Source organism: Planococcus citri, chromosome 5, assembly GCF_950023065.1.
Source record: "Planococcus citri chromosome 5, ihPlaCitr1.1, whole genome shotgun sequence".
Classification (NCBI taxonomy): Eukaryota; Metazoa; Arthropoda; class Insecta; order Hemiptera; family Pseudococcidae; genus Planococcus; species Planococcus citri.
In genome coordinates this window covers 60,674,112-60,689,641 of record NC_088681.1, presented here as the reverse complement: position 1 = coordinate 60,689,641, position 15,530 = coordinate 60,674,112, and the positions used below count along the sequence as shown (strand labels likewise).

The 15,530-nt window shown below is 35.4% G+C and overlaps 2 protein-coding genes across 2 annotated transcripts; both read right to left on the bottom strand.

The window, feature by feature from the left end:
* Window positions 1–2,440: 2,440 nt before the first annotated feature.
* On the bottom strand, window positions 2,441–8,054 carry LOC135848178 (uncharacterized). The gene is made up of 7 exons (XM_065367988.1): window positions 7,897–8,054; window positions 7,513–7,808; window positions 7,366–7,425; window positions 6,965–7,207; window positions 6,574–6,651; window positions 6,281–6,490; window positions 2,441–3,009 (listed from the first exon to the last, which is right to left on the bottom strand). The coding sequence occupies exons 1-7, from the start codon at window positions 8,012–8,014 to the stop codon at window positions 2,497–2,499; spliced, it is 1,518 nt and encodes a 505-aa protein (XP_065224060.1). The 5' UTR covers window positions 8,015–8,054; the 3' UTR covers window positions 2,441–2,496.
* Window positions 8,055–10,643: 2,589 nt separating this feature from the next.
* On the bottom strand, window positions 10,644–13,108 carry LOC135848718 (uncharacterized). Its single transcript, XM_065368683.1, has 6 exons — window positions 12,917–13,108; window positions 12,491–12,789; window positions 12,336–12,398; window positions 12,043–12,237; window positions 11,745–11,951; window positions 10,644–11,207 (listed from the first exon to the last, which is right to left on the bottom strand). Exons 1-6 carry the CDS (start codon window positions 13,032–13,034, stop codon window positions 10,710–10,712), a joined length of 1,380 nt encoding a protein of 459 aa, XP_065224755.1. The 5' UTR covers window positions 13,035–13,108; the 3' UTR covers window positions 10,644–10,709.
* Between the last annotated feature and the right edge of the window lie 2,422 nt (window positions 13,109–15,530).

Below are 15,530 nucleotides of genomic sequence, written 5' to 3'. Positions count from 1 at the left end.
TGGTCAAAACTTTTTCCAATAATCCAAAATATTACTTCAATTTTGAGCTTAAACTGCTTCAAAAATGGTCATAAAACATTTTTGTTCAAATATTTTTGAATTTCTCGATTTTCACCTAGCTCATTTAATAATCAAGTTGCACGTCACTTTTTTCAAAATCCTAAAAATCATAAGCCAACTTTGGGCTCAAAGTTTTTGAAAAATTCTCAAAAACAATTTTACCAAAATGTTTGAATTACTCGCGAAATTTCAACTCATTTTGATGAGTCGTACAACACTTTTCTCAAAATTCCTAAAATCACAAGTCAATACTTTCGGGATCAAAACCCTTGAAAAATTTCAACAAAAAAATATTGGAATAGGTATTTGAATTTTTTGTGGAAGTTCAACCGAAGAGATCTGCTCATTGCTCAAACAGGTTTTCACAAATCTAATTAGACTCGATCTGATTAAACAGATTTAGATAGAGCTGCTCAAACCAGCCTTCATAAATCTGATCACGTTTCCTCTGGTAAAAATTTATTCAATAAAAAAAATTTACCTTCACTTACTTGCTGATAAGCAGGATCAATATCGTATCCATAAATTAGAATATTTTTATAATGTTCTCGGTTCTGTAATCGATCATCAGACTGGCCATCCACTGGCAGCATGTTTGCATATTTGATATCGTGCCAAGTGGTTATATTGACATATTCGTCGATCAACTTTCTGAGTGCTACTTTGATCAATGATATTGGAAAAATAGTCTGTAATGCGAGCATGTAGTGAAGTATACACAGATATAGAGTAAGTACCTACATATCTATTGTGTATGGGATCGAAAAATTGAAATTTCGAAACTCTTCGAACGTGCTCTCGATTATTAATTAGACCATTCAGAATGTAACTTAAATTGAAAAATTGAGTACTTACTGTCGGTATGCCCGAAAGGAGAGAATTATTTGCGGAGCTGATACCACTATCGTCGTAAATCTGCAATTAAAATATGAACATCAGGTTTTGCAACAAAATGATCTATTTTTTGAACTAGGTAATGGAAGTCAATAGTTTACATCGTACAGTCATCTCTCACCATGAAACCAATCAAATAATGTTCAGACACTCTTCTTATAGATCTCTGTCTTACGAAAAATTCAACAGGTGCATTGCAGCGGAAACCATTAGCAATTTGTTGTTCGCCAACTGGCATTATATTGAGAACTTTATCGATGTTTGGTGTTTCTGGACATGCTGCCAACAATTCGTTTCTGTCGCCGGATGCATCTGAATTCTGTCCAGATTGTTGTTTCATTACCGAATTATAAGTGTCCGAGTCGACAAAACTGTATCCATTGTTTTTCTTCGTGACGTAAAGAGGTTGGTACTGATCTGACAATATTGATGTACAAATAAGATAAGAAGGAATATACTTCAAGTCATTGTTTTGTACGGGTGGCTGTCAAACACTGCCTTTGAGCAAATTTTCACAAGAAGTTCAAGTACCTACTTACTCGTATTTTCATTTGAAATCAGGTTGGAATTGCAGCCATCAGAGAAGGCCACTTGGATGCTGATCAGAAATGCTGCTGTGAAGATGGCCAATCCTGAGGAGTACATTAAGGATACCCCTAAGGTACTAGAATTGATCAATTTTACAAGCAGTTTTATGTGAATATAGTTACTTGACTTGAAAACCGTCACGCGAATAAAATCACGCGACAATACTTGAAATTCTGAAAATTGAAGTGATTGAATTATGTTTGAGCAGTTGTCAAAATTTTGATTTATTTTTCAGAATAAAATGAACAGTCGTAAAATGTAGCATAGTAGGTGACGATTCATGAAAAGAACAGCCCAAGGCGATTTGGTTCATGATTCAGTATAATTCATCACCGCGTCCGATCTAATCAGTTTAAAAAGGTCTAGTGAGCTGTATTCAAACAAGCTTAAACAAGTTCGATCAGATCTAATCAGATCTGACCCCGTTTCACCTGGATTGGTGCAATTTTGATCTGTTCACTGCTCAGATAAGCACACATCAAATCAGAACTGCTCTGATATGGTGAATTTCCTGATATGATCTAATCAGATCAAGCTGCAGCATCTTATAAACAGAACTTTCTTCAGAGTTGATATGATTTCATCCGTTCAGATCCAAGCATATAAAATCAGATCTACTCATGTACATATATGGTCAATTTCCTGATCAAATCTGATCTGATCTACTGCTTGGTTGACAGCATACTTTCAGATGCTTCATCAATTGGTTTTGTCTCAACCTGAAAGTTTTTTTAGTCATCAAGTATCTATTTTACCAACTTGTAAGCAAAAAAGTAAGTAAATAAATACAGGTTTGCGTTGAATCAAATAATAATTGGATTTATAGGTAGGTAATATATTTATGAATGAATTACTTGGCTTTACAACGACAAAAACAAAATCAAAACTTACATATTTAGGTAGGTACTCATATCTACTCTACGCTAATTTAAATTATATTTCAGAAAAATTTACCTACTCTTCTAAAATTTCCTCCCCATTGGGAGACTCCTTCGCCTTCGCTTTTTTATTCTTCTCCATTTCCTCAAGTAGATCGACTTTGATAATGACTTCCTCGCCTTGTTCATTTTTAGAAAACTTCTTGAATTCTTTCAAATTGAAAATCTCATAAGTGTAACTGATTGTAACGCCCATATTGTCCAATGTGTCACGATCCATGGGTTTTGCTAATATTTTCGGCTTGGGGTAGCGATCTTCTAGATACTTCCATCCATTGTCTTCAGCCAATATGTCCGGAAAGTCGCGTATTTCTCTCGGATCGTTGATCAAGTAGAATACGATTCCTTGACGAATCCACCTATTGTCTTGGCTTTTTTGGCTGAATGAAATAGCTTTAAAAATAGTTTCAAATACTGGTATGGCTGGCGAGTTTTCTGATTTGTAAAACTCGATTTGTGTACCGTCTTCGGGGTTAGGAATATCAAAAGAGTCGATTCCTCCAGTGATGATTTGTAAGTCACCGACTACCTGCAAAGAATGGAGTTTCCATAAGAAAGAAATCGTTGAAACATCTCCAGAGAGATCAAGCATATTTTCAATTTTTCATAACCATATTAGGGAAAGTAATTGGATTTAATCAGGTCTGAACAGATCTTCTTAATCCATCAAAACTCTGATCTGATTAGATCTGATCAGATTTTATCTGGATCTTAAGAATGTGTGGATCTGATCAAGTCTGATTTTGTCTGGATTTCAGATCTGGTCAGACCCAAATAGGTCTTCCATATTGGATTTGATCATGTCTCTTATCTGGCCAGATCTGAGTAGATCTAGTATGTAAGGTCAAATCAGAACTTAATCAGATCCCCATCATTGGTATGTGGAAATTTGAATTGAGAAGATGAAATTCTAATCTGGTGGTTTTTAGATCCAAACCAAAAAAATTTCCCAACACTTTTCTCACTTCAGTTTTCAGAAAAGTATAAAGGGTATTCCCGGTTAAGATAGGTGAAATGGCCCTGTTCTCAGATTTGGAAAATCATAATGGATTATTGTTGGGTACCTCCAATAAAAATTTTCGAGTGGAATTTCCACCCCCCAACCCACCCCCTTGGTCAGTATAGCCAAAAAACGCGTTTTTGGGGAGAAAAATTCGGTATTCATGAGTGATGGGGATAAAATTCTGGTACCACGCGGAATGTGTAGGGAAAGCCTGGGTCTTTCAACACGATTTTTTTCAAAAAATTTTATTGCAGTGGTGGGGGTAAAATTGACAAAAGAAAACTTTGAAGCGCCACAGCTCCGAAGTGAAGGGTACTACACAAAAACTGTTTTCGCCAAAATGTGTCTTTTTACAAGTACTTTCTTCCTACCAATCCATAAAATTGAAGTTTTGTCTGCAAAAGGCTCATTTTTGCAAAAAACCCTGAAAAAGATGCGTTTTTCGCGTTTTTTTTTGCAAAGTTATGCAAAATATGCGGAAAATGTATGGAACAAAAATATTGAACGTGAAATTTTACCCTAGAAAACGTGTTCAAAAGGTTGTCAAAACGCTTACCTACTGAGCTAAGCGCGCGCACACATCATATCTTTGCAGCAAAGTCATGAGATGAGGTATTATGGCACCTGCACTATCTGACAATTGTCACCTTGGTCATGCCGCTACATAGTATGGGATGAAAAATCGCTAGGTACCTACTACAAACTTGTCAAAAATTCCTGCTTTTACTAAAATTATCAAAAAATCCCAACTTTTCTCATAATTTCCAAAAAAGTCTCTCTCGTTTTTTACCAAAATTGTTGAAAAATACCTTTTTTGACGTTATATTAAGAAAGTCCTAATATTTTTTGCAGAAATGACCAAAAAACTTTGTTGGTACCTATCCAAAATTTTGAAATTTCCTGCTTTTGCCAAAATGATCCTAAGAAGTCCGTGTTATGTTTTTTGCCAGAATTATCTGCAAAGTTCTGTTCTTGCCAAAATTTTCAAAAAAATCTCGTTTGCGTCAAAATTGTAAATAAGTACCTTTCTTGTCAAAATTATAAAAAAACTCGTAACTTTTGTAAAAATTTCCAAATGAAAACTCTTGCTTTTGCCGAAATGTTCAAAAAATCTTGTTGCCTAAATTGGCAAGAATTCTTGATTTTCCCAAAATTATCCTAAAAAGTTCTGTTTTTGGCCAAATCATTGTCAAAATAATTCAAAATTTAATTTTTTCTTAGTCATTTCAAAATAAATAGGTTTTAGCTAACATTTTCAAAACTCCTGCTTTTTGTCAGAATTGTCTGCAAGTTCTTTTTTTTTTTGACGAAATATTGTGGACTAAGGGCTTTTTCTGATGAATTATCCAAAAAATTCTATTTTATGCCAATCTGACCAGAAAAAAATGTGCAATTATACTTGTAAATAAAATGATAGGTAGGTCTAGGTACCTATGTTTATCACATCTATCTATACATAAGATACACAATTGTATACTTTTTTTTCAGAATATTATGTAGTAGGTATGGGTAAAATTAAAAATGCTAAAAAATTTATTTTTCAAACGAATTGTCCCTCATGATTGGTCAATTTTGGTTGAAAATTGTTTTCCTATCATCGTCAAACTTGGATCAAGTTAGTCAATTTTTTTATAGTTTGTAATTTACATTTAAAGATATAAATACGATAGTATAATTCATCATTCGATTATTTTTGGAATCACTTTTTTTCATTCCCTTTCATAAGACGTTGACCCGATTTTTCTATAACTGTGTAAATTACCCCTCGATTTTGGGACATCAATCTGATTTCGAACCAATCCATTTTAGATGACCTTTTAGTACAATTTTGGGATTTTTTTCGAAGTTTTTGAATTGTTGTAAAATTTGTTGAACATGTATATATGGCACCTATCAGATTTGAAAAAGATTTTGTTAAAATTTTTGAAAATTGAAATTGAAATTGAAAATGTGTATTTTCTGCAAATACTGATTTTGAGTTTGATTTCTGAACAATTTTTGGGTAATTTGCCCATTCTTGGAAACTTTTTGTAAGTTTGACTTGCAATATTTTCATTTTGAAGGATTTTTTTTTGACCAAGCATTGTGGAAACATGTTTAAAATGAAAAGACTTTGAAAATTATAACTGAATCGCTCTGACCTCAATTTGAATTTTTTTGGTATTTTTTTATTCACAGAGCTCATGATTACAATCCAAGCTAACTTCAGTAGATGAGCGTTTTGACAACCTTTTGAACACGTTTTCTAGGGTAAAATTTCACGCTCAATATTTTTGTTCCATACATTTTCCGCATATTTTGCATAACTTTGCAAAAAAAACGCGAAAAACGCATCTTTTTCAGGGTTTTTTGCAAAAATGAGCCTTTTGCAGACAAAACTTCAATTTTATGGATTGGTAGGAAGAAAGTACTTGTAAAAAGACACATTTTGGCGAAAACAGTTTTTGTGTAGTACCCTTCACTTCGGAGCTGTGGCGCTTCAAAGTTTTCTTTTGTCAATTTTACCCCCACCACTGCAATAAAATTTTTTGAAAAAAATCGTGTTGAAAGACCCAGGCTTTCCCTACACATTCCGCGTGGTACTAGAATTTTATCCCCATCACTCATGAATACCGAATTTTTCTCCCAAAAAACGCGTTTTTTGGCTATACTGACCAAGGGGGGTGGGTTGGGGGGTGGAAATTCCGCTCGAAAATTTTTATTGGAGGTACCCAACAATAATCCATTATGATTTTCCAAATCTGAGAACAGGGCCATTTCACCTATCTTAACCGGGAATACCCTTTTCTCTACTTACTTCAGCTACTCGTCTTATAAATTTTTCCAATTGATGCCATTCTGGAATTAAAATATCCCAAACTGGTGTTGTGTTGATGTTATTGAATGAAGCTCGTTTCTGTGCTTCGAAAAAGAAGTCGCCTACTGGAGACAGTTGTAACTTGACTAATTTGTAGTTTGACTCTGACTCCGATTTGGAAAATACTTTGATAAATTTCGATTGGTTTTCCTGAGTGAAACAAAAGTACAGTGTGTTCAATAAATACTCTTACAAATTCTCTTTAATTGTGAAAAATAATTCGATCAGCCTACTCGAGATAGTTGCAACTTGACTAATTTGTAGTTTGACGGGGATTCGAAAAATGCTTTGATGTATTTCGATTGGTTTTCCTGAGTGACACAAAAGTACAGTGTGTTCAGTAAATATTTCTAAAAATTCTCTTTGATTGCGTTTAAAAATACGACAATCGAAATGTTGACCTGATCAGATGAAATTTGATCTGGAGAATGATCAGATCAGATCTGATCAAACTTGATCACTTATCTCTGAGTAGACTTCATTTCATCTGCGTAGATCACCGCGCATGAAATCAAATCTCCTCAGATAAGTTGATTTCCTCATCTGATCAGGTTCAATATTTTCTCTGTGGAAGGATGAGTTACACGATTAATCAATAGGCGAATCATTGAAAGCTAATTTTACTGGTTCATATGCTGCATCTATATCATATCCATAAACTGAGATATTCTTTTCATATTTTCCTCGGTTTTGTAAATTTTGATCCAAATGTTCATTTTCTGATAGCATTTTGGCGTATTTAATATCGTGCCTGGTATTAATGTTTAGGTAATTTTCGTATTTAATATCATTCCCGATATTAAAGTTGAAGTAATCGCTCGGTGTCTTGACGAGAGCTACTTTTATCAAATCTATAGGGTAATGGGTCTGCAATAGGTGAGTATTTTATATTACTTCATATGAAATTGTAAACATTGAAATCTCATATTATCCTAATACCTATTCTACAGACATGGAACGGTATTTTTGATCATGCAGTAAAACCAGATAACAGAATCAAAACATTAAAGTTGGTAGGTACATACCAATGGTAGGTCTGAAAGAAGAGTACTATCCGAGATGCTGCCCTTATCATCATCGTAAATCTAAAACAAAAGAGGGTTTAGCTAGACTGATTAGTTGCCTTTGAAATTGATTTCACTGATTATTTCCATCAAACGATCATATCTCACCATAAAACCAATAATATAATGTTCATCATCTGTTTGGGATTTCTGCTTCACAAAGAATTCAACAGGCTCTTCGCAACGATAACCATCGACGATTTGTTTCTCACCCACTGGCATAATATCGAGAAGTCTGTCATCGGTGATTGGTGTTTTCGTACAGGCTGCTAGCATTTTATTTCTTTCGTCTGGTAATTTCAAGTTGGACTGAATCTGCTGATTCATCACGTCCTTGTAAGTGGCTGAGTCGACGATATAATACCTGTTTATTTTCTTGACCACATAAAGAGGTTGGTATTGGTCTGAAAATGGATGCCAGAAGTGGAATAAATTAGTTTTAGGAGTTCAGTAGGTACCTAATTTTGTCGAAAGTGAAGTTTGGTCACGCACTTGTGGCTTCATTTGATGTGGCTTTGGAATCAGAGCTTTCGGAGGCGGAGACTTCAGTGTCGATCAAAATTGCGAATATGGAAATTGCAATAAGAACGATCTGTTTTGAAGAATACATGATTGTGCTTGAATTATCAACCTGACGAACAATCTGCTTGAGTTGAAAGATGTTTTGTGAATAAAATCAGTAGTTGTGCTTGAAATGATGAGAATTGTAGCGATGATGTTTGTTTGCACAGTTGTGAGAATCTTGTGTTTTTCTCTGAATCAAATCGATGAACGGCTGTGAAATCTGCCAATGATTGTAAGAAGAAATAACAGGGTATAGGTACGAACAACGTGACGAGAATTGTATGTATTGTTGTGAAATCGTCACTACAGCCTTCAATGTTTCTAGCTTACAGCATGAAAATATTCATTGAGTGAAACCACTTACCTGATTAAACCTAATCACATCAGATCAGATGTGGAAATTTTCTGAGTCCAGGAGGATCTGACCAGAGCGTATCATATTGAAGTTTTGATCATATTAGATCTATTTAGATCTGGTAAAATCTATTAGAGGAGACCTGATCGGATCTGAACAGTTTTTGAGATCCGTTTGATCTGATCAGGTCTGAGTATTGATCGGATTAGATCTGATCAGACTTGATCAGACCCACTAGAGGAAACCTGATCAGATCAGAGTTTTGATCGGATTTTATCTGCTCAAACCTGATCACATTCACTGAAGGAGGTCTGATCGGATCATAACAAACCCTTGAGATTGGTTTGATAAGATCAGATCAGCGTTTCGATCGGATTGGATCTGTTCGGACTGATAGAGAAGACCTGATCAGATCTGACCAGATTTGGACCCATTTGAACTGATCAGATAGTTTCAATTGAATTAGCTCTGTTCCAATTAAATCAGACTTAGATGTTAAACCAGATCAGCTGAGATCGGATCTGAAGACTCTTGTGATAAAATCAGATCAAGTTTTGATCAGTTTAGATCACTGTTCAGACCAGATCACATTTTCTGCAGGAGGTCAGATCGGGTCTAAACAGATCTGACGACCATCTTGATTGTGTAGGATCAGAGTTGTGATCGGATTAGATCTGCAGAGACCTACTGAAGGAGACCTGATCGAATCTGATCTGATCTGATCTGATCTGATCTGAAACTCATCTGATCTGATCATATTGGAGTTTTGATCAGACTAGATCTATTTAGATCTGGTAAAATCAATTAGAGGAAACCTGATCGGATCTGGACAGTTTTTGAGATCCATTTGATCTGATCAGGTCTGACTATGAGTATTGTTCGGATTAGATCTGATCAGACCTACCAGAGGAAACCTGATCAGATCAGATATTTGATCGGATTACATCTGCTCAAACCTGATCACATTCACTGGAGGAGGTCTGATCGGATCATAACAAACCCTTGAGATTGGTTTGATAAGATCAGATCGGCATTTTGATCGGATTGGATCTGTTCGGACTGACAGAGAAGACCTGATCAGATCTGACCAGATTTGGACCCATTTGAACTGATCCGGTAGTTTCAATTGAATTAGCTCTGTTCCAATTAAATCAGACTTAGCTGTTAAATCAGATCAGCTGAGATCGGATCTGAAGACTCTTGTGATAAAATCAGATCAGAGTTTTGATCGGTTTAGATCTGTTCAGACCAGATCAAATTTTCTGCAGGAGGTCTGATCGGGTCTAAACAGATCTGACGACCATATTGATTGTGTAGAATCAGAGTTTTGATCGGATTAGATCTGCAGAGACCTACTGAAGGAGACCTTATCGAATCTGATCTGATCTGATCTGATCTGATCTGAAACTCATCTGATCTGATCATATTGGAGTTTTGATCCTACTAGATCTATTTAGATCTGGTAAAATCAATTAGAGGAGACCTGATCGGATCTGAACAGTTTTTGAGATCCATTTGATCTGATCCGATTGGTTTGATAAGATCAGATCAGCGTTTCGATCGGATTGGATCTGTTCGGACTAACAGAGAAGACCTGATCAGATCTGACCAGATTTGGACCCATTTGAACTGATCAGATAGTTTCCATTGAATTACCTCTGCTCCAATTAAATCAGACTCAGCTGTTAAACCAGATCAGCGGAGATCGGATCTGAAGATTCTTGTGATAAAATCAGATCAGAGTTTTGATTGGTTTAGATCTGTTCAGACCAGATCGAATTTACTGCAGGAGGTCTGATTGAGTCTAAACAGATCTGAAGACCATCTCGATTGTGTAGGATTAGAGTTTTGATCGGATTGGATCTGCCGAGACTCACTGAAGGAGACCTGATCAGATCAGAGTTTTGACCAGATTACATCTAGACCTCATCAGATCTACTACAGATGGTCTGACTGGATGTGATCAGATATGAAGACCCTTTTGATCAGGTCAAAATCAGGGTGTTGATCAGATTAGACCTATTTACTCCTGATATGATGTGCTAGAGGTGGTCTTATTAAATCTGATCAGATCAGAAGACCATTTTGATCAAATCCGATCAGAGTTTTGATTGGATTGGATCTGTTCAGATCCGATCAGGACTGATTTTTTTTCCTTCTGGTAATAACCTTAATAGTTGATCGAACTTTTTCACATGAATATTCCTTTTTTTTTTTTTTTTAATAAACCAAAGTCGAAAAGTGAATACTACGAATATGAACGTAAGTGTTGTATTTTGTATCTATTGTAAAGTAATAGGAATGAATAATCTAACTCTATCAACATTATTATAGCAAAATTTTTTGTGCAGAATGTACATTGAAAACTGAATAAGCACGAGGAAATTTACTCTTCTGTAATTTCTGAGACTGTCGCAGGAGGAGAGTCTTCCTTGTTACCATATTTGCCCATTATTTTTCGAAGCACATCAACTTCGATCTCGATCTCCTCGCCATCTTCATTTTTAGATAATTTCTTCACCTTACTTAAATTGAAAGGCTCGTAATCGTAGCTGATTGTAACATCTAATTCCTTCATTGTATCAGGATCCATGACTTTCGCTCTTATTCTCGGTATAACGTTTCCATTTTCTAGATATTTCCAACCGTTTTGAATGGCGTACTCGTCCAGTGAATCATACTTTTCTCGCGGATCGTTCGCCATGGTAAATAATATTCCTTGACGAATCCATTTGTGGTCTTTGCGTTTCTGATTGAACGAGATTGCTTTGAAAATTTTTTCAAATATCGGCATAGCTGTGGAATGTTGAGGATTGTAAAATTCGACATCGGGAACCGAGTGGGGGAGAGCGCCTCCCGTGATGATTTGCAAATCGCCGACAAACTGCGTAAAATTATATTTTAATCACAACAAGAAGAAGATAGGCTAATAGATTTTTAAAAATGTATTGAGGCACAAGATTGCATTTTGTCAGGTCTGATCGGATACAAACATTGATCTGACTTGATAGGCATAGATCTGGTGAGACTAAATTGGATCCACAAAATGCTGGAATTTCAAAAGGATTTTAATGTAGATCCGCAAATTCCCTGAATCCGATCTCATGACTGGATCTTGCCGGATCTATGATCACACCAGTTTGTTAAGATCAGATCTGATTTGTTCTGAGCATTCTCTGCACCCAACTGGATTTTTCCAGATCTAATCAGATCAGATCAAAATATTTTGATCAGATTAGACGTGTTCAGATCTGATTTGATTCAGACATTTCCCCTACCCAATTTTATCGGAACCAATCTAATCAAATCAAGGTTGTGATTGAATTAGATTAGATCTGTTTACATCTGATCAGATCATGGTCATTTTTCTTATCTGATCAGACCTAATCTTTTTATCATTTGTATGAGAGTGGGTACTTACTTCAGCTACTCGTCTTATAAATTCCTCCAATTGACGCCATTCTGGAATTAGCGTATCCCAGACTGGTATTGTGTTGATATTACACAATGAAGCTCGTCTCCAAGCATCAAAGAAAAAATCGTCCACAGGAGCCAGTTGCAGTTTGGCCAGTTTATGCTTCGATTCTTTCGATTCGAAGAATGCTTCGATATACTTTGACTGGTTTTCCTGCAATTTATAATTATAAAAATAATTTAAAATCAAGAACTTATCGAATTACTCACGTCATGTAATTAAACGATTCAAACTGTAATTTTACTGGTTTATATGCTTCATCTATATCGTATCCGTAAATCAATATACTCGTGCCTGTCTCGTATTCTTGATGGTTTTGCGAGCGTTGATTAAATGGAAGCATATTACCATATTTAATATCGTGCCAGGTGTTGATGCGGCTGTACCTTGCGAATACTTTTTCGAGCGTTACTTTTATCAAACTTATTGGAAAATATGTCTGTAACACGAGTATAAAAATAACATATGAAATTTATGAAATCAGCAAAGCCGTGGATGCGGAGTTTTTTAAAAGTATTCAAATCGAATATTATTTACTGTCGGTATGCCTGAAACAAGGATATTGTTTGCGGAGCTCATTCCACTCGTATGATCGTAAATCTACGAAAGAGAGATACGGATTTTTAACCAATCATGTGAGTCGTTCTCGACCTTAATGATAGCTGTTCACGTCAAATGACCATGTCTTTTACCATAAAACCAATTAAATAATTTACAAAATCCCCTTTAGATCTAGGCGCTACGAAGAATTCAACAGGTTCTTCGCAACGATACCCATCGACTATTCGTTTTTCATCCGTGGGCATTATCTCCAGAAGTCTATCGTCTGTTGGTTTTTTCGAACATGCTGCGAGAAGTGTATCCCTATCACTCGATGCTTCAGAGTTTGACTGCATCTGAATCTGTTGATCCATTACCAAATCATAAGTGGCCTGATCCACGAAATTGTATCTATTTATTTTCCTGACGACGTAAAGTGGTTGGTATTGGTCTGAAAATAGAAGGCATTAGAAGAGGTAGAATTCCAAAAATTATGCGTCGTGGACCCTGGATGACCTCCATAATCGATTTGACTCGACCTAAAGTCCTAAACATTTAAACGAAATCTTGAAGCTTACTCGTGTTGCCATCTGTTACTGCATTAGAACTGGAAACTTCAGTGATAGTCGCTTCGATTCCGATCAGGATTAGTGATATGGAGATGGAAAGAAGAAAAATAAACCTCGATAGATTCATTATAGATATCTAGTACCTGTTCGTTTAAATCATCAGTCTCACGATACGAACTGTTCTAATAAAAATCTGCTCAACTTGGAATCTTTTTCGCGTATGAAATCACCCAACAGTGTTTGAAATGGCAGTAAAATCAAAAATGATGTAATCCGTTTGAACAGTTGTTTTGCTGAATAAGTAAATAAACGGCAGTAAAATGTAGGGGGGCATGTGACGAGCTTAAGACGTCAATGAAGTTGATGTTTTATGGCAAAAAACTGCGTGTTGGAGTATTTTTTTTCAAAATTTTGAAAATCATTAGGTAGGTACCTACTTCCTACGTTTTCTAACATTTTATTGCCGCGAAAATTTTCGAAAGCTATAGGTAAGAGTAGACATTGAATAGATCTGAGAGACTTGGAATGGGTCAAGCATTTTGGAATAAACCCTTTTTTTGAATATTTCAAGGTGGAGCTGAAAAGTCAACTTGGAGTTTTTTCAAATTTTTGAACATTTCAAATCTGCCTCTCTCTAAACTGCACTGTTAGATTCCAAATGGCCTTACTGCTTCTAAATTATGCATTCCAAATTTTTTGGTCGTAAAAATTGTACAGTCAAAATTATTCGTCGAGATTTGCTTTTCTTTTTTTTGGGGGGGGGGGGGGGGGTGTTAAAGAAGCCAATGCGATGTCAATGAGCCCAAAAAATCGTGAAATAACAATTTTCAGAGCATTTAATCCTGTCCCCTCTCAGATTGTCTCAAGTTCTTGATACTTCGGGGTCGTACCAATGCCATGGAATTTCAGTGCTCAATGTTTGGGCACTGCGTAATGATCCAAAAGCCCTTCTCTCGAATTTACTAAAATTCAAGATCTTGAAATTGTTTTCCAAAAACTTGTTCCAATTAGTTGGATTTTAAAGAATTCCCCTACGAACAGAAAACATTTGATTTTATGAATTTTTTCCTTATAAAATATTCTGATTTAAAAAAAAAAATAACTGGAGATGACTACCTGGAAATCGATCCAAATGTACATCAACTTATTAAATATACCTACTTATCGAGAATAAGCCAAAATTCAATTTTTAGAAAAATACTCAACTTGATTTTCACACCTTCTGGAAAAATCGAAAATCGCTATGGATGGATGCTACAGAATTTCAACCAATGGTGAGATTCATTTTGGGGGGGGGGGTCGATATCAATTTTTAGAACTAATTTTCATCATTTTTCACGAAATAGGTACCTATTACATTTGTAAAAACAAAAAAAAACACACGAATCGCAAAAAATAGTCAATTTTGAATTTTTAGAAAATCTCCAGATAATCGAAGAATTAATTTGGGCAGCTGAAATTTTGCTATAATGGAGTGTTCTGTCAGACAATCATCTTTCCAAAAACTGTCGTCTCATTTAAATCGGAGGAGGACACCTCGAATTATTCCCTTCAGAGAGTGAAATAATGTGCTGAAAAATGCAACATGCTGTTTTGTTGATGATTTGTATTTCTCAATCGATCCTCTTTCTGGGAAGGGGGATTCAAACGCACACAAACATTTTCGAACAAGACAACGCTAAATCGAAAGAACATTCAAAAATATATCAGCAGATAAAATTTCAAATGCGAAAAAACATTTTCCGATTTTTGGCGAATTTTTGAAAAATTATTGGGGCAGAAATACGAATAAAAATAAAAATTTAACCAAATTGAGCTAAAAAGCTGAAATTTGAGATAGGTATACCCAATTGTCAACCCTACAAACTAATTGGAGATGGTTTCGAACCATTTTGAGAAGTTCTGGAGACTTGAGTAAATTTTTGAAACTTGAAATTTCCCCAAAATTTCCTCAAATAAAATCGGAAAGCCAAAATCCACTCTGCAGCTTAATTTTAGTACTCCAAGTTGACTGCTGAAGGCTTCAAGTCGTTTTGAAGCCTCCAGCGACTTTGTGAAAGTTATAGTTTCACAAAAAAACGCCATGAAATCGGTTCATAATATTTCAACTTTGGAACATATGCTCGCAATTGACGCTTGTTGGTGATCGACTTGGCCAAATACACATCATTTTTCCAATATACATATGTTGAAGAGTTCGCAAACATAATTTTGTCCTGCAATTTCCTAATCGAAAGTTTCAAACATTCGCTGTTTCCTCAACGTTTTGACGTACTTAAAAAAACTGAAATTCTGTAGTAAATTGCGTATTACCTCGTAATTTCATATTTTACTGATATGAGGTTATTCTCTTTGGATGAGATAAGTGGAGGAGGTAAAGAGAAAAATATGTAGTGTTTGAAATAAACTTCTATGCTCTCGATAACTTGTATTTTGACCGCGTTTTGAGAAAGACGTGTACTTTTTACATGTTCAAATTTTTCTATTTTTTATTATGTTTTTTGATATGATGTTATGAGAAGAATTAAACTATTATGATTTGAATCGAGAATTTTAATTGTGTTCCAAGTTTGTGATTTTAAAATATTATTCAAAGTGCTCATAAGGCTAACTATGGAGGCCT